This window comes from Setaria italica, chromosome I (assembly GCF_000263155.2).
Source record: "Setaria italica strain Yugu1 chromosome I, Setaria_italica_v2.0, whole genome shotgun sequence".
NCBI lineage: Eukaryota > Viridiplantae > Streptophyta > Magnoliopsida > Poales > Poaceae > Setaria > Setaria italica.
Genome location: NC_028450.1, coordinates 38,359,000 through 38,377,818, shown reverse-complemented (window position 1 = coordinate 38,377,818; position 18,819 = coordinate 38,359,000). Strand labels below are relative to the sequence as shown.

At 49.3% G+C, this 18,819-nt stretch overlaps 3 protein-coding genes across 3 annotated transcripts; 2 read left to right on the top strand and 1 right to left on the bottom strand.

The window, feature by feature from the left end:
• Positions 1–348: 348 nt before the first annotated feature.
• Positions 349–3,536, top strand: LOC101783681 (annexin D7). Its single transcript, XM_004953897.4, has 5 exons — positions 349–624; positions 714–859; positions 991–1,209; positions 2,432–2,644; positions 3,072–3,536. Exons 1-5 carry the CDS (start codon positions 549–551, stop codon positions 3,360–3,362), a joined length of 945 nt encoding a protein of 314 aa, XP_004953954.1. The 5' UTR covers positions 349–548; the 3' UTR covers positions 3,363–3,536.
• Positions 3,537–4,732: 1,196 nt separating this feature from the next.
• Positions 4,733–5,787, bottom strand: LOC101768847. Its single transcript, XM_004955160.2, has one exon. The coding sequence runs from the start codon at positions 5,777–5,779 to the stop codon at positions 5,027–5,029; it is 753 nt and encodes a 250-aa protein (XP_004955217.2). The 5' UTR covers positions 5,780–5,787; the 3' UTR covers positions 4,733–5,026.
• Positions 5,788–10,118: 4,331 nt separating this feature from the next.
• LOC101783274 (inactive TPR repeat-containing thioredoxin TTL3) lies at positions 10,119–14,333 on the top strand. The gene is made up of 6 exons (XM_004953896.3): positions 10,119–11,205; positions 12,432–12,627; positions 12,734–12,912; positions 13,022–13,355; positions 13,480–13,635; positions 14,030–14,333. The coding sequence occupies exons 1-5, from the start codon at positions 10,673–10,675 to the stop codon at positions 13,627–13,629; spliced, it is 1,392 nt and encodes a 463-aa protein (XP_004953953.1). The 5' UTR covers positions 10,119–10,672; the 3' UTR covers positions 13,630–13,635; positions 14,030–14,333.
• The last annotated feature ends 4,486 nt before the right edge of the window (positions 14,334–18,819 follow it).

Below are 18,819 nucleotides of genomic sequence, written 5' to 3'. Positions count from 1 at the left end.
CCACGGACAAAGCTTTATACTCCATCAAGGGACGCGTCGGATCGCTCTGTCCCCATCAAGGTGTTTGCAATTATTTTTTTCGAACAATTGATGTTTTTGCAATTATGGGTTCCTGCTGATCGCTCTGTGCCTGTGCTCAAAGTCACGTACCGTCGCCATCACGGCGCGTCTGTATCAGACGTCGTGGCCACCGCGATCATGGAGCGCCAAGGACACGTACGCGGGGTGGTGGCCCTCTCCGCGGGTCCCGAACGCCACCCACACCATTTTCCGCGAACCTGTTGGCGTTCGTGCTGCCGTCGCCCGGACGGACAGGCACCCGGATCGATCGGGCGAGGCACCCTCCGCAAACCCCTCCCCTCCCCACAAAACCCCTCGCCTCCCAGCGTCTGTTCCCCGCGCGCACCGCGGCATCCGCGCGGCTACTGCTACACAAGCCCCCCCAAGCCCCCAAGTTCCCCCAGCCATTTCCCAGATCCCACGGGCGCAGCACGGGGAGAGATCGCGCTCGCGCCCACCCACCCCCGCCACCCGGACCGACCGACGCAATGGCGACACTCACCGTCCCCGCCGCCGTCCCGCCCGTCGCCGAGGACTGCGAGCAGCTCCACAAGGCCTTCGAAGGTCGTCCCGCTCGCTCCCGCCTCCTCGCTCGCGCACGTTCTCGCCGCACGCGACGACGACGGCTGACGCGGTCTCTGCTTCGATCGCAGGTTGGGGCACGAACGAGAAGCTGATCATCTCCATCCTGGCGCACCGGGACGCCGCGCACCGCCGCGCGATCCGCCGCGCCTACGCCGAGGCCTACGGGAAGGAGCTGCTCCGCGCCCTCGGCGACGAGATCCACGGCAAGTTCGAGGTATCTGGCCGGTCGATAGATCCGAGGGCCGATCGCGATCAGGACCCTGTCTGATTCGGCTTAATTACGCGGCGATTGGTTCGCTGATTGATTGACTGGTTGATTGGCCTGGTCCCCTGAATGATTCGCAGAGGGCGGTGATCCTGTGGACGCTGGACCCCGCCGAGAGGGATGCCGTGCTGGCGAACGAGGAGGCTAAGAAGTGGCACCCCGGCGGCCGCGTGCTGGTGGAGATCGCGTGCGCACGCACGCCCGCGCAGCTCTTCGCCGCCAAGCAGGCTTACCACGACCGCTTCAAGCGCTCGCTCGAGGAGGACGTCGCCGCGCACATCACCGGCGACTTCCGCAAGGTGAAACCTCCGGATCTTATCACGATCTGATGTCTGCTTATTAAATAGAAACCGTACGTATCCGAGCTTATCATATAGAGACCGCATATGCGCTTGTCGATATGTGATTTTGATCTGTTCTTTCCATCTGAAAGTTATACAGATCAGTCAAATGCGTTGCTTGTTATGTCGGTCTCGAGACATGATGTTTTGTTTTTGGTACAGACTACAGAGTCTACTGACTCTTCATGCTCTTATCTTTGACAAGTCTAGTGCATACAGTGCATTATGAAGGAAAGTGATTTCTCAGTAGGTTGTCACGGTTTGATGATCCTGCTGGCTCATTTAGCCAGTCATACTGTGCATATTGTTCATTTTTGCGCCGCCGTCCGAAGGAAAATCATTTCTCATGCTGAGATGTGTATGGATCTGATGATCTGCTAGTTTATATAACCTGTCACGCTGTGTTACTGTGCTTGCTATTCATTATGTTAAAATATGATCACAAATTTAGGGGTTGTTTGGTACTAGGGGCTAAACTTTAGCCCCTGTCACATTGGATGTTTGGTACTAATTAAGAGTATTAAATATAAACTAATTACAAAACTAATTGCACATATGGAGGCTAATTCGCGAGACGAATCTATTAAGCCTAATTAGTCCATGATTTGACAATGTGGTGCTACAATAACCATTTGCTAATGATGGATTAATTAGACTTAATAATTAGTCTCGTGAATTAGCCTAGGGCTTCTACAATTAGTTTTATAATTAGCTCATATTTAGTCCTTCTAATTAGCATCCGAACATTCATGTGACAAGGGCTAAACTTTAGCCGGAAGATCCAAACACACCCTTAATTATTAGTCTAGCGCTCACTGCGCATCCTGAAGATGAGATGTTACAAATCTGTTAATCCTGTTGGTACACTTATCTTGTCTCTTTTGTGTGTGTGTTTTCTGGACCTTGATATGACTGATTTAGAATCATGAATACAATATTAGATGATCCCTCAATTTTCAAAAAAGATATTAGATGATCTAAACTGAGTGTGGCTGCTATATGTCAAAATGATGAACTGAAAATTTGATTATCCGGTGGTTGTCGACTCGTCACGTTTAGATTAAGCTTGATGTATTTTCCGGTCTATGTATACTTTTCCTGAACTTTCCTATTTTGAGTGGATTAGAGCTGAGTGTTGGTAAAAAAGGGAGTTCTAAAAATAGTCATTTCTTCGTTTCAGCTTTTGGTGCCTCTTGTAAGTGCATACCGCTATGATGGCCCAGAGGTGAACACTTCATTGGCCCACTCTGAAGCCAAAATACTTCATGAGAAGATTCATAAGAAGGCTTATAGTGACGAGGAGATCATCAGGATTCTAACCACACGGAGCAAAGCTCAGCTACTTGCAACATTCAATAGCTACAAGGATCAGTTTGATCATCCAATCAACAAGGTAAATAACGATAAGTGCGCTCTTGTTAGGAAACTTACATTACCATTCAATTTTTTAAGACACACAAAATGCAAAAAAAATGTCTGTATGTTTTACCTATGCCCCTCCTTTCGCGATCGATTTTGATTAGCACTCGTTTAAGCTGCATATATGGTATTAAGATGGAATCAACCAGCTAAGTGAAAAAGAATTACCACTTATACAACTTTGGTTCACTCATCAACAGTCTGTCGTTTTGCCCTGCGTTCACCCTTATACAACTTTGGTTCACTCATCAACAGTCTGTCGTTTTGCCCTGCATTAATCTACTTTCTGCAAGATTCAAGTGCTTGCAGATTGCTAGAAGAGGAACTGTTCACAGTTTTTTTTGTGAGAAATTGTTCAGTTACAGTTGCTCATAATGTTGTTTGGTACTCACTTCTAACAGGATCTGAAAGCTGATCCCAAGGATGAGTTCCTTGCAACGCTGCGGGCGATCATCCGATGCTTCACTTGCCCTGACAGGTACTTTGAGAAAATCCTTCGACTAGCTCTTGGAGGCATGGGCACAGATGAGGATGATCTCACCAGGGTCATAACTACCCGCGCTGAGGTCGACCTGAAGCTGATAAAGGAGGCCTACCAGAAGAGGAACAGCGTGACGCTGGAGCGTGCTGTTGCTAAAGATACGACCAGAGACTATGAGGATATTATCCTCGCGCTCCTAGGAGCAGAGTGAGGAGGGTGTCTCAGCACCATCTCGTATGTACCTCCTTACTTGATGGGTGCATGAAGCTCCATAAAAAGTGCTGAACGCATGGTTATGTTTCTGAACAATAATAAGTTTGTGACCCAGCCTGCATATATAGCAGTGCTCGTTAAATAAAAGATGGTTTATTGATCTGCTTGCTAATTTTTGTGCTGCAATCAACGCTTGGACACTTGTGGGTTCGAAGAGCATGGCGAGCTGATCCCTTCATTATATAGCCTTCATTAATCTTTTTTTTTGTGAAGTGTGATTGCCCTTTCCTGATGGCTAAATAACAAGAATCAAACTGGACGCTAATTGTTCTAAAACTCTGACCTTGGGTGCAAAGTCCTTTTTACCTTTCCTTTTCTGGTTGTTTAGAGGAGTCTAAGCAGCCAGGTGCATGCATCATTCAGTTTCTCATGTACGCTAGCTTGGATCTGACGGTGCATTCAACACTCATGACGAGATCCGGTGACGAGAGAAATGTTCAGAGGCGCTTGACACGTTCAACCTAGCCTGTCAAGTGCCATGACCAAGACTTGCAACAGTACAAAACATGTTACAAACTCGGAAGAGGTTCAACATCAAGAGCAAGAGATCGCAGGAAGGTGGCAACCAGAGTGCCCGCCAGTTGTCACGCAATCTGTCTGTTCAGGCTCTCGTACGTGCCGGTGCATGATACTAGCAGTGTCACATCGGATATTCCGATGCTAATTAGGAGAACTAAATATAAGCTAATTATAAAACTAATTGCAGAACCCCTAAACTAATTCGCGAGACGAATCTATTACGCCTAAATAATCCATCATTAGCAAATGGTTACTGTAGCACCATATTGTCAAATCATGGACTAATTAGGCTTAATAGATTTGTCTCGCGAATTAGACTCCATCCGTGCAATTAGTTTTGTAATTAGTTTATGTTTAATACTCCTAATTAGTATCAAACATCCGATATGACAGGTGTTAGCGGGTGCATCCAAACACCGTAAGAATTCTGCATAGCTTTTTAATATTGTCCTCCTGATTTTCTGATTTCTAGCTAGTCATTCTGCGTAGCTTTTTAATATTTGGTTGACTTCGAGTCGAGCGACACATCTGGCTTGCTTCGTCAGTCAGTTTGTTGTACTATGAAATGAATTGTCAGCCGCCACATGAAAGGTCCGGTCGTCCACGCGTCAGCGACTGTGACCGTCATATTTGTCTTATTTCGTTTATACTTGACTGCATCGCTTAACAAGCACGAGAAATTTAAAGGAGGAAAAACACTGACACGGCAGTAAGATTTGACAATCGATGAGCTTCCCTTATCGTTTAAAATAGAAACCTTATGATAATGAATTGGATGCAAAAGGCCAGATAGTTTTTTCCCATTAAAGCAGTATGTACTTACAGAAAGTCAATTGAGCCAATCGAAAGTGATTTGCATTACAAGAGCATGATTAATGCAAGTAAAATAGCCACTTTGGTCCCTGAATTTTACACCGAGGCATATCTTGTGAAAACAACAAGCACTACTGCCCCATCGTGTGGCTAACTGCTACACGTGCACATAACACAAGAACACAAGGAAATTACCAACCAGCAGGTTACCATCCTTGAACAATCCATCCATTAATCTAGCCGGCCAACGACGATCCAGAGCGAGAGTGCTTATTCGATTGTCAAATCTCCCCAGGAGTCGAACTCCGGCGAGCCGAGGTCCGCCAGCCCGTCGAACACGCCCAGCGGCGCGCACTGCGGCGGCGGCGGCTGCGCCATCACCGGCAGCGCGGCCGCCGGAGCGTCGGGGCTGGTGCCGCCGCCGCCGCCGACGACTCTAGTACCACTATTGGTCGCCTCCGAACCGCCATGCCCTCGCCGTTCGCTACCGGAACACCCTTGCCCCGCGCCGCCGCTGACGCCGACGAAGGGGCTGGCCGCGTGCACCCTGCGCGGCAGCGGGCGGAAGATGGCGGCCGGGGGGAAGCCGGTGAGCTCCTGCACCATGGCCCGGAAGTTGCTCACGTCGGTCGCCACCACGGTGGTCGACGACCGGCGCGACGACGACGACGAGGGCCGCGACGGCGCCCCGCGCTTCTTGCTCTTGGCGCGCCGCGGCTGCACGGCGGCAACTGCCGCGGCCGCGGCCGGGAGCAGTACCTGCTGGCCGGGCCGATGGGCGGCCGCGGGCTGGAGCGAGCGGGGCGCGGCGCACGCCCGGTGGTAGCCCGTGTCGGCGAACGCTGTGCGCGCCGCCGCCGTGTGGTCTTGCTCGCACGAGTACATCGGTGCGAGCCGTGAGCGCACAGGTCGTGTCGGGATGGCACGATCGAAGTGTGGCGTGTATAAAGTCGCGACGGGCGTCGATGCGTATATATAAACTAGATGCACAGTACTCCAGTGACACTGTGACAGTGATGTCATTTCTTTGGATGACCTAGCCAGGTACCTCGAATCCTCGATCGCTCATCAGGTGTGTCACTGACACTCGCACTAATGATATTTTAGCACTCCATTCAGATTGAGCCTGGAGATTAATTTGCACGAGTTAGCCGGTGTCGTGGTGGGTTTGACTTGGGCAGTGATCGACGGCGCCTTTAACCTTATCTAGACGTGTGCTTTTGTGGCATACTTATGTTTATTGGAGTATTACCTTTATCTACGCCAGTGACAGTGAGTGATTCAGTGAACGAGGCGGTATAAACTAACGCATGCAGGTGAGCAGTACGGTAAAGGTTAGTGTAGCGTGTAAGAAGCTTCAGTCAGACAGAAAGTCCCGGCCCTAGCTAATGGACGACCAACTCGCAAGAGCCAACCGGGCAGATCGAACGGTTGCGGAGCGTTGCGAAACGAGCCTCTGCAGTACGTGCGACCGGTTCGTCTCGGTTTTTGGACACATGCATCAAGTCATCGGCGCGCGCTCTGTCACCGCTTTTCGGTCGAGTAGGACGGACTGGGGCTCCACAGCCACAACAAGAAGCTCGTCGTCTACTGCCCTTCCTTGAGCGGCAGATTAGCCTCTCAGTTTCTTGCCAGATGGAACCTCGGCGAAGAGGGCTCGATGCTTCGCTGGTCTCTTCTCGGCAAGATCCGCGGTCAGGTCCACCGCCACACGTCCCTGTTCATGCGGAAGAATTCGGGCGCTCGATCGCCCGAAAACTTGGGGAGAACTCCACGGCCATGTCAAAACTGGGTCAACCAACCAGTGTGCACACCTCTACTCTTTCCGACGTCGACGCACGAGAAGAATCGTATCGGGATCTGCATCTGTCAATACAATATATCCAAACACGCCCTTAGCTTGACACCTGTGATGAGAGAAATGCTGAAACAACTGCCTGCATGGAGTGTGATGGGTGCGACTGGTACAGCCGTTCGTCAAGATGCTCGGTGCCACAGTACTGTCAGTTGTCACCGTGTCATTAACGGGCACGGGCTGACTGGGGCGTTGGGTTCTTGCCACGGGATAAGGATAAGCGTAGACCTGCGCCTGCGCACCTGAATAATATGGCGTACTTGCAGTGACGATTTCGGCGGTTGCGCGTGCTGGACTGCGGGTGCCAGTGCTTGCGGTGGCATATGGGGGGCGGCAGGGGAAGTCGTGCACGTGCTTCCTGAGGAAGCGAGGGTGTTCATGTACCTGGCGGTAGCGCCGACTGCAGAGCGCTCCGCTCCACTTCAAAACAGATGGAGAATCCACAAAGATAAGAGCAAACGGTGGCCACGTTAAGTCAGCAGGCGGCTACGTAAAATAGTGTTTTCTAACGGAGGTGGTATAAGGTAAAATTGTTTTAAACCAAATCTCAATGGTCCGATTGCTGCACGACCACGTGGTTATGTAATGTTACAGTCATTGTAACTTTGTAAGTTATCTAGGGGGCGTTTGGGAGGTTTCTTCTAAAACAACACCGGCCGAAGTCTTAAAAATTACTGGTTTCATCCGGTTTCCGGTTCATCTTTACCTCAGTTTGTCAAACAATTTTGCGCTGCAGTGTCTTGGTTTAAAAAAAATTATATCTGTAAAGCCGGAGCCGGTAAAATCGCCCCCAAAGCCCAAACAGGCCCTTACATCGCTATTGTAGAGGGAGAAAAACACAAAAGGATTCCATGAGCTATTCAGCCCATCAAGGCCACAGGCAGGCCAGTACAGCAGCACAGCCCAGCTGCCTAGGCGAGCGAGACAAACGAGGAGCCGCAGCCGATTTCTTCGCTAACAAGCCCAGGACCAAATTGGACGGCCCGGCATGCAGTCAAACTATGCCCACTTATCATTTGGGTTTGAACGAACATCAAACACCACCTTCTTACCAAACCTTTTACAACTTACATGAAAATGCACACAAATATACCCCCCCCCCCCCCCGCAAAAAAAAAAAAAAAAAAGCTCAATACAAAAGAAACAGTTGTTGCTAACTCGCTGTAGTAAGTGTAAACTTTGTCATTCCACACCTTGGACAGCTAGCATTCTCCAAGCCCCACGCTCCAAACCTTTTACAACGCTCAAGAATCATGCAGATTGTGCGGCTAGGCTCGCTGTACGTAGACGTTGGTTGTACTGTACACAGCAGCAGGTCGAGGCACGGCGATTCCGACGATCCCCCAAACCACCGTGTCTGACGCCACCAAGAGCGACCCGGTACGGTCTTGTATTTTTCAGGTCGCCTGCAGACGACGGGGACGGCACACCCGAACTCTGAACCCCGATTTGTTCGAGATTGATGGCACGCTGCGAAGTTTGGTTCCCGAAACAGACACGGAGGTTGGAGTACCACCGCACGGCCGAGTCGGGTCGGTATCGAGCATCTATCTGTACACACGCGCTTGCCCCGTTTCCCGGCAGACATGCCTGCGTATAGTACATTATACATATGCACGCACGTGCGGATATCCACGATCCGTTCGATCGGACGTCGCTGTACGCGTATCTCGGATCTGATCACGCCAATCATCAAAACCGGCGAGGCCTCTCCGCGTACTGTTCCCAACTAACGATATGGCCGTTCATGATGAACACGCTAGAATTTTGGTACCTGATCATGAAGCCGGATAATGTCGGTCGTCCAGAAAGAACTGAATAACGCGGCACACGAATGATCGACGGACCTCCAATTCAAACGGTAACGGAAAGTATCAGCAACGTACTCCTAGATAGTTTTAGGACAAAATTTTCCTAAAAAAATAGAAGAGGCACGCCTGATTCAGAAAAGCTAGGAGAGGGCGTTGACCAGAGAGGAGCACGCGATTTTGCGTGCCATGCCACCGGTGGGAATAGGAAATATCGCGTCCAGAAAAAGGACGGGGGAGCGGGAGGCCGGCCGGCAGGCGACGCTTTGCCAACTCGGGGTCGGGCCGGAGTGCCGGATCCCCGGAGCATCATGTGCTTGGCACGTCCAACACGTTTTGGGGGAAGCTACAAGTCGGCCGGGGTGGGTGCATGAACAGACAATAATGGAGGGTGCACCAGACCTACATGCCCTACCAGGAATGTGTGTCGTGCGGTCGTGTCCGCGCGCTCCGGTGCCCGGCCGGTCTCCCACTCCGGCAACTCGATGATCGCCCAGCTCGTGCGTCGCGCGCGCTAGCTATATCCATACGTGCAAACCATGCTGCCAAGCTGTTGTCGCTTTAGGGTGTGTTCCAACATTCCATGAAAACATTGACCAGCTAAGTAGGCAGGTTGATCCTGGTGGTTCTTTTTTTTCACGATTGGATCATGTAACCAGTTAGATTGATGAGCCTCATAACGAAGGATGCATGTGGTAGCTGGCTACACCTGTACACTTTTCTCAAAGGAAAAAAAAAACAGAGAGACCCTGATTCACGGTGGACTCCGAAGTCAGAATACGGAGGAAGGCATGTTTGATACACCCTTCTAAAAATTAGGAGTCCACTTTTAGAACACTTTTAGAATTTGTGCATCTAAATATGGGTCTAAAAGTGCACTTCTAAACTTTAGGAGAGCCATTTTCATTAGGAGAGCTAAGGGGTACTAATGGATCCTATTTCTCCTAAAAGTGGTCCCCAAGTCCTCCTTTACCCCTATTACCCTCGCATGCATTAATGATGTGAACAGTGCAGGGGTAGTTTAGAGGAGTAATTGGAGGATAAAAATGACATTTTCCCTCTAAAATCCTAAAGATCAGTAGTCCATCCAAACAGCTTGTACTAAAGTAGACAGCAATTTGAGGGTTCTAAATTTTAGTGCACTACAGGTCAAACAGGGCCTAACTTAAACGAAAAGAAAAAAAAACCTCCTGGCAAAAATGCAGCTGACGCCCTGCCTAATTCCTATTGCAGGTACGGTATGGCTCAGGAACATTCCTTGGTCAAATGGTTCATGCTTTAACCTACGCGCACATACTGAATCCCACAACTATTATTGGCCATCTGGTTGTCCTGATTTGCCAAGTATACTTCTTAATTGCGGCGTGCTTCTTGTTTAAAGTTTGAACACAGAAACAATGATGCAAATACAGTACAAACCAGATGCCGCAATAACTAAAAACTAGACGTTTGACCTAACCAAGCCATTCGCAACATGAATGCACCACCAACCCATGGTCCATGTCTCCATGACTCCATGACAATGAGCCAATGAATGAAGACCACTACTCCAAAACAAAAAAGGAGGGAGGAGGGAAAAAAATGAAAATGGAAGAAGAAACTGAGAACTTGCACAAAAGGGCCCACGGCACCAGCTCCATATAACACAAGGGGGTTTCCTGTAATATTCGCAGTTTAAAACCCCCGTGCTCCCCACATTCCCACCCCCACCCCAAGTCCGGAACCCGTCGTCGTTCGTTCGTTGCCAGCCAGGAGCCAACGGCCACCAGCCCACCACTCCCCTGCCCCTCCCATCTTTGGCCTTGCCCCCTCCCTCGCCTTCCCTACGCGCGCGCACGACGCAGACGACCGCGGGGGTGCGCGGCCGCGAGACGACGCCGCCACCGTCGCCATGACGGAGTCGCGCGACCCGCCGACCGGCTGCGCCATGTTCGGCATCTACAGCGGCATGTTCCGCCGCCGCCGGTCCGCCTCCATGACCTCCCTCCACCGGATCAATGCCACCGAGGCCGAGGCAGCGGCTCCGGCCGCGCAGGCGAACCCGGCGCACCGGAAGGCCGCCGCCGTCCCCCACGACTCCTCCCTCGTGCGCCGCCCGAGCGCCCTGCCCGTTCCGGGCGCAGAACGGCGCCGGGGCCCGCGCCGCGCCGACGGCCGCGAACGAGAGGGGCAGCAGACCCCGTCCCCGCCAAGGCGGCGAACGGCGTCGGTGGCGCGAGGACCGCGGCGGATCCGGCGTCGGAGTACACCGGCATGGCCGCGGAGCTCGACAAGATGATCCTCGACCACCAGAGGGTGAAGGGCACCACGCAGCTGGTGCGCGCCACCTCCGGCAACATGATGCTGCACCGCAACCTCGGCAACCTCAACGCCGGCGCCGGCGGCGCGTCGGCGCGCAGCTCGCTGGAGCGCGGCGTGAAGCAGGCCAACGAGCGGAAGGCGCCCAACGGGTACGCGTTCTCGGGCATGGGGAACATCGTCAAGGAGTCCAACAAGCCGGCGGCAGGGGGCGACCTGTGCCGGGCGCTGTCGCACCGCACGGACCCCGAGAAGCTCAAGGAGATGGGTAACGAGGAGTACCGGCAGGGGCACTACGCGGAGGCGGTGGCGCTCTACGACCAGGCCATCATGATGGACGCGAGGCGGCCGGCGTACTGGAGCAACAAGGCCGCCGCCCTCGCCGCGCTCGGCCGGCTCATCGAGGCCGTCGCCGACTGCAAGGAGGCTGTCCGGATCGACCCCTCCTACGAGCGCGCTCACCACCGGCTTGGCGGCTTGTATCTCAGGTACGTGGGTGAGACTTCTTGTCTATTTTCAAATCAAATGCGTTAGAAAATTCCGTCATTTCCCTCACTGATCCTTGAGATGGGTTGAATTTGTTCATCGCCAATTGTTTTCTGAGGGTGCATGCATCTGCCTATTTTTATCTGCTGCAATTAGTGTGTTGCATTGCAACAATTTGGTATTAGCATTGGCTGCTCTTCAAGTAAGGATATTCAATGCTGGTACAAGATTGAACTAGGGAATCTGATTTCAGGTAATGGACTTTATGATCTTAGTCTCTGCGGAGTAGTAGGTGCTTCCATTTCTTTCCCTTTTAATTAGTGGCCATTAGTAGTTGAACTCAACCACGCACGTTCGAACGTTCCATCAGGGCCATTTACATGGCGCTTTCACATAATTTTTGTATTGCATAGTTTAACCTTGCGTGCTATCTGAAATTGAACTTTGGTGTCGATTTTGTTCGTGGTACACTGTTCATGAGTCATGACTACAAAAAATGTGATATTAGCGATATTGGACTAAGTTTGCTTAAAAGTACTAATGTGGACTTTACGCACTTTATTAAAAAAATACTAATGTGAATCGCACTCTGTAACAACTAGCCATGTATTAATGCTTAACTAAAATGAAATAGATAATGGAGTTTCTACTTCTGCATCCCCATGCCCTTTTGTTTCAGGATGATGAAGATGGTGTGTAGGAACAGGATTATCCTTTCTTGGGAGCCACTAGCTTTTGCCCCTAAGAGATGTAATAACAACCACTTGATGATTAGAGCATGCCATATTTTTTATTCCACATGTGCTACTTTGGAACGTACATTAGTCCTTTGGATTAGCAAGTCAAGCACAACCTTCTGCCTTAATTTACGCTAGACATTTGTAAGATTCACATTGATCATTGGTGCTTTGAATAGCTGATCACTTCTTCAGCAAGCATGCTTACACCTCCTTTTCAAGTTCATGATTGCACTAGTTGAAAGCTGTCAGGGAACAAGTCTTTGCCTTCATTTTCCTACACTCTACAGTCTACACAGCAAATCTTTTTGGATGTCATAAGGCATCAGATGCTAACCATTGTATTACACTATTACCTTCGATATAATCTTGGTAATCGGTTAAATATGTGTAAAAATTCAGTGTATAATATAATGAGTTTCAGATGGAATAGAATCAATGAAATGTCAAACAGTTTATGATACCAATCAACTTGTTTATGTGTTGATCAGATTAGGAGAACCTGACAAGGCCATCTACCACTTCAAGCAATCGTCCAAGGAATCCACGGTCGCCGACGTTTCTCGTGCTCAATCGGTGAAGAGCCGCATCGCCAAGAGCAGCGACGCGCGCAGGCTCAAGGACTGGATCACAGTGCTCCAGGAAGCGCAGGCCGCCGTGTCCGACGGCGCCGACTGCGCTCCACAGGTCAGCGCGCTTCCGCCACAGACATGTTCCATAGCGGCATGAAGCAGCTAGCGTTGGCGCCACCATCCTGACACGTTTCGTCCGTCACAATGAACTGCTCTTCTAGGTGATGGCGTTGCAAGCCGAGGCGCTGCTGAGGCTCCAACGGCACGACGAGGCGGACGCGGTGCTCGCCGGAGCCGGCGCGCCGAGGTTCGGCGTCGACGAGTCGACCAAGTTCTTCGGCACCTTCGGCCACGCCTACGTCCTCATCGTGCGAGCTCAGGTCGACATGGCTGCAGGAAGGTCTGTTCATTCCCAGTTTCCCGCAATCGCGTTCATGGCACGCACGAACGCACCAGGAAAGAAGAATGGCATGCCTGACGGTTGAGTTCTCGTGACCACGTCACGGCAGGTTCGAGGACGCCGTGGCGACGGCGCAGACGGCGTTCCAGCTGGACCCGAGCAATCGGGAGGTCACGATCGTTCAGAGGAGGGCCAAGGCGGCGGCCGCGGCGCGGCTGCGCGGCAACGACCTCTTCAAGGCCGGCAAGTTCGCCGAGGCGTGCGCTGCGTACGGCGAGGGCCTCGACAGGGAGCCCGGCAACGCCGTGCTCCTCTGCAACCGCGCCGCGTGCCACGCCAAGCTCGGCCGGCACGAGAAGGCCGTCGAGGACTGCAGCGCCGCGCTCGCCGCGCGCCCGTCGTACAGCAAGGCTCGACTCAGGAGGGCCGACTGCAACGTCAAGGTACGCCGTTCTCGGCTGCAGCTCTGCACCTTAATTCTCCTCGTGTACAACGTTTTGCACTGCAAGAGCACGGACGTGTGATCTCATCTAGCCATTGTCTCTTTTGGTGTTGTCGTGTGTTCAGCTGGAGAGATGGGAAGCATCGCTGAGAGATTACCAGGTGCTGATCCAAGAGCTCCCGGAGAATGAGGACGTGAAGAAGGCCCTTTCTGAGGTCGAAACCAAGCTCAAGAGCCAAAGGAATGGGGGCGCACCAGCAAGACCTCAGCACTGACGTCATGTAACAACAAATCCCCTCTACAAATTCCTATTGCAACGCGTATTCTATGTGCATTTAGACAGGGAAAGCATTTTAAACAGTCTGCAGAAAATATGTGCGCGGGATCGAAAAGAATTGTTCAACTTACCAACCGAACAAAAAACTATATATCAAAGTGCACACTTGTTTTCCTTGGACTAATGATTCAAGTGTCGGTCCTTACAAACTTCAGTGCTCCTTTTCTACCTTAATTTTAGCTACCTCTAGGTGCTAGGGCAGCATTAGATGGTCACGCGTAGATAAACAAATCAGGAGTGGTTTGAAAATTAGGCAGATTCCTTGCCCGCGACACCATCTTCTTCAGAGAACAAAGCATTGGCATGCTGATCATAATATAATCTGCTCTCCTTTGCAGGTTTCTTTATTCTGTCGGCTACCGGAGAAATCAACCGCAACTTCTGAAGAGGACAAGGCTTTGGACAAAACATCTCTGCACGCGCAGCTGAGCAGTTTGTTATACCAAATCTGTATACTTTTTTTGTTCACCATACACCAAATTACAAAGAGAATCAAGGAAATGTACATAATACTTGCTCCAACGTGATGTGTAGTTAGTTGAATTTGTTTGGTTCCTCGCAAGAAGAAAGTTGATTTATTTGGTTGTGCCCTTGTGGGTGATGGAACCTCGGGATTTCTGAAGATTCAGTTTGGCTCTAAAACTTAGACCCCATTTGATTCATAGCACTAAAGTTTAGTCCCTGTCACATCAAATGTTTAGATACTAATTAGAAGTATTAAATATAGACTAATTATAAAACCAATTGCACAGATGGAGGCTAATTCACGAGACGAATCTATGAAACCTAATTAGTCCATGATTTGACAATGTGATGCTATAGTAAATATGTGCTAATCATGAATTAATTAGGTTTAATAGTTTCGTCTCGTGAATTAGCCTCCATCTGTGTAATTAGTTTTATAATTAACTCATGTTTAGTTATACTAATTAGCCTCCAAAGATTCGATGTGACATGGACTAAACTTTAGCTCAAGCTCAAGAATTCAAACACACAAACTGAACGCTCTGCTCTACAAGTGAATGATAATCGTCAAGTAGAAAAATGAGGACTGTTCCTTTGAGTTGGGCCCTCTTTGCTGAAATTGCAATGTGGATAACATCTGCATACATGAATTTGTAGCCCTTGGTGACAAACTGACAATGCTGTATACTGAAACGCGTAGTTTAACTGCTCTCTTTTATTTTCATCTGACAATTTCAGATCGAAATCTTTGAGTGCTAATTGGCACAGGCACTTTAGAATCTGCAAAACATAAGAAAATGCCTAACCTTGATCGAAATCTTGAGCAGGATACGATGCCACTCACTTTCTTCCCAATCTCTTCCATTCTCGTTTTGATTTGAAAAAAAAAAATCTTTCTTTCTCTAACGCACTGGCCTCACCCTCCTCGTGCCTCTGTTCTTCTTCCTGCCGTGCACGAGGTTGGACATGCCGCGCTGCTCCGCGGTGGCCTCGCTCGCACGGTGACGATGACGACCTCCATGAGCGCGCACCAAGCTCCATCCGCCGCTTTATCTCACTCCCGCTCCCAGATCCCGCGCGTTGGTGTGCCTGCGCGCGCTCCCCGATCCGACGCGGTATCAGGACGCAGCCACACCCGCGCCGGCATCCGTGGAGGGATTCAACTCTCAGCACGCAGCCGTAGCGCCGGCGAACGCCGCCGTAATTGGATCGCGATTAAGGGGCGTTTGGTTCGCTTTTCTTATTTTTAAGCAAGTGTAATTAGGAGTATTAAACGTAAACTATTTACAAAACCCATTACATAAGTGGAGGCTAAACAACGAGACGAACCTATTAAACTTAATTAATCCATCATTAGCAAATGTTTACTGTAGCAACACATTGTCAAATCATGGACTAATTAGGCTTAATAGATTCGTCTCGCCGTTTAGCCTCCACTTATGTAATGGATTTTGTAAATAGTCTACGTTTAATACTCCTAATTAGTATCTAAACATTCGATGTAACGGGTGCTTAAAAATAAGCAAAGGAATCAAACCAGGCCTAATAGTCTCGATCCAGTATTTTACATTTACCCCCTAAAATGGATCGCGATTAATAGTCGCGATCATGAGGGTAAATGTAAAATTTTGGATCGCGATAATAATCACAATCAAAATATTTTTCATAACCTCCCCCTGGATTTTGCAAATTAGACCGGAATATGCATCTAGTGCAGGCGCCGCGGTGAAAACCTCGTCGCCGGCGGCGGCGGAAGGGGATTTAGCCCAGTGCCCCGTGCCAGCCGGCGGTTCGACGTAGAGGAAGCCAAGGAGCTCTGCAAAGTGCAGACTCGATGACGAAGCGAAGCCCCTAGCCTACCTCGAGGGAAGAGGACGAGGCCGACGCCGATGACGGCGAGGACGAAACGGAGAGGGTGAATTGCGGATGATGGGCTGGACGAGGCGGGAGAAAGTGTTGAGTGTGTACCCGTCCAACAGCGTTCGTCCTGTCTGCATCGTTTCTTCTCGCCTTTTCAACCTGGACATCAGATCGAAGCCAACGCTGCTGCCTGTTCTCTAAGCTGGGCACCGGTTCACTTGGGATAAGAAGCTCTGTCAGATGCTCAAGGTAATTTCGTTTTGCTGTTGTCGACTGCAAATGGGGATCTTGCTTACTATGACAAATCATCAGTTATTTGTTTTGAACGTAACAAATCACCAGTTATCTTGACCATTAGTTGTCAATGAAGTGTCCTGAAATATTCAGTTTGGCTGAATATGCAAATGGTTTAACTGTACCACACTATCACTTGAAGGAGAGAAAAGCAGATTATATGTGACAGTCCACTAGCTCTAGGAGCAATTCAAGCTTAGCGAGTTGGCTGTCACTTTCTAGTTAATAAGAAAAGTGGATAAAATTCACAACCTTGTTTAATTTGTATTTTAGGCCCATCAGATAATAGTTTGTACCAGTGATTGCTGTTGGGTAAATGCAGTTTCTGTTGGTACTAGGAACCTGTCTTGTTCAAGATCAGCTGTTGGGTCCAGAAATGAAAAATCCAATCTTTCAAAAAAAAAAAAGAAATGAAAAATCTAGCTAAATTGGACAGGTCTACACCTCTGTAGGCTCTATTCATAGGTAAAAGGAGCTGAAAGGGAGGCAGGCCAATGCACCATGCCAAGAAAGCATTCAATTTTCAGAAAGAAAAAAAAAAGAGATTCTGAAACGTTCATCACCGAGATGGCGTGATTCAAATTGATGCAACGCAATTCATTTGTCATTCAAATAGTGTTGTTTGAGCTTGATCTGATTTCTTTATTTGCAGAAATTGTGAGGCACTCCGACAGTGTTTGTGCTATTGGCATCGTTTCTTGTCTTGGACATCAGAGCCACTATGGTTGTATGCTACAAGCAGGACACTGACACCAGTTCACTTGGATACTAAGCTCTATTAGGTGATCGAAGTAATTCTACTTTCCCGCTGACAACTACAAATTGGGATCTTCTACTGCAGTACTAATTGCTAAACATACGAATGAGGAATTTTGCACCTTACATTGCTCAAACGTAGGTAGCTAAGCAGCTGCACACAAATTACATTTTCAGTTCAGCATGCATCTGGGGCAATGTACATATAGGATCTTTTCATATGACAAACACCCTGTTCTGTTGTTCTCAGAAAGGAACGAGTAACATTGTTTAAAATCACATACTAAAAATATGATGCTTCAGTTCTGAATTATGGTGAAAATTTATGTTTGAACAAGTAATGAAACGATCAAACTTGCAGAATATACTTCAAGCAGAGACGGATAATATTAGCAAGCTTGTCATGGTTTGTATTCTTGTCGATACATTGCCTCAGTAGTATAAACTCCCAGTACTATATCTTACTGATTTGAAGCTATCAAGGTTGGATTTCAGTAGCTGGCCTGCATAAGCAGCAGCGTACGCTTAGGCAACCCTGGAACACTCTCCTTATGTTAGTTGCAGTCCTAGACCGTCTCCCTCCTCTCTTGGTGCACGCTCGCTAGTTTCTACCGTTTCATGATCAGAACTGCACTGTACCATGGATTTGGGATTTGAATATTTGACACATCGGACGCAGTTCGTGTTGCTTTTCAAATTCTTTCAGCAATGAAATTTTTTTCAGATGTCTTCAGTCATCAGTTGTCAGTGAAGCGTCTTGAAACATTTAGCTCGGCTAAACCTGCAAATGATTCAACTGTATTACCTGAAGGATAGAAGTAACAGATTCTTTGTGACAGTCCACTGGCTCCATCAAGGACTAGGAGCAATGCAAGTTTTGCGAGTGAACTATCAATTTCTAGATAACAAGAAAAAAAATAAAATCCACCAACCTTGGATCTCACTCTAAAATCATCTGCTAATCTTGAACTGTCTTGTAGTACCCTCATATGATGGTTGTGACAGTGATTGCCGTTGGGCAAATGCAAGTACCATTCTTGTTGGAACATGGAGCATGGCTGGCCCTATTTGGGAACAGTTGTTGGCCCAAAAAATGAAAGCTACAGCAAAATCCGACGGACCGACACCTCTGTAGTCTCTGTTCGTAAAAGGAACTGAGCTTGCCGTTCCTCACAGCTGCACACTGAAACGCGTCGTATAACTGCTCTCTTTTCATTTTCCTTTGACAATTTCAGACCGAAATCTTTGAACGATAATTGGCACAATCACTTGATATCTGAAAAAAAACAGATGAAAAAGCATAACCTTGATCCGTATGTATTTTTTTTTACAGCAGAATAGGGTGCCACTTTCTTCCTAATCTCTTTCTTTCTCTGACGCAGTGGCCCCAACCTCCTCATGCCTCTGTTCTTCTTCCTGCGGTGCACTAGATTGGAATTGGACAGGCCGCGCTGCTCCGCCGTGGCCATGCTCGCACGGTGACGGTGACCACCTCCATGAGCGCGCACCAAGCTCCGTCCGCCGTCTTCTCCCAGTCCTCCCGCTCCCAGATCCCACGCGTTGGTGTGCCTGCGCGCGCTCTCCAACGCAACGCGGTATAAGGACGCAGCCACGCCTGCGCCGGAATCCGTGGAGGGATTCAACTCTCAGCACGCCGCCGTAGCGCCGGCGAACGCCGCCGTAGTCGACTCGTCCTCGCGGGGGTAAGTGTAAAATATTGGATCGCGATTAGTAGTCGCGATCCAGTATTTTA

What these genes read in the sequence shown, in the direction of transcription:
- LOC101783681 (XM_004953897.4), top strand. Translation starts at nt 549, where the DNA reads ATGGCGACACTCACCGTCCCCGCCGCCGTCCCGCCCGTCGCCGAGGAC. An exon ending in GCTCCACAAGGCCTTCGAAG is followed by an intron (nt 625 to 713) that starts GTCGTCCCGCTC and finishes CTTCGATCGCAG; the next exon opens with GTTGGGGCACGAACGAGAAG. An exon ending in AGATCCACGGCAAGTTCGAG is followed by an intron (nt 860 to 990) that starts GTATCTGGCCGG and finishes AATGATTCGCAG; the next exon opens with AGGGCGGTGATCCTGTGGAC.
- LOC101768847 (XM_004955160.2), bottom strand. Translation starts at nt 5,779, where the DNA reads ATGACATCACTGTCACAGTGTCACTGGAGTACTGTGCATCTAGTTTAT.
- LOC101783274 (XM_004953896.3), top strand. Translation starts at nt 10,673, where the DNA reads ATGGCCGCGGAGCTCGACAAGATGATCCTCGACCACCAGAGGGTGAAG. An exon ending in CTTGGCGGCTTGTATCTCAG is followed by an intron (nt 11,206 to 12,431) that starts GTACGTGGGTGA and finishes TGTGTTGATCAG; the next exon opens with ATTAGGAGAACCTGACAAGG. An exon ending in GGGCCGACTGCAACGTCAAG is followed by an intron (nt 13,356 to 13,479) that starts GTACGCCGTTCT and finishes TCGTGTGTTCAG; the next exon opens with CTGGAGAGATGGGAAGCATC.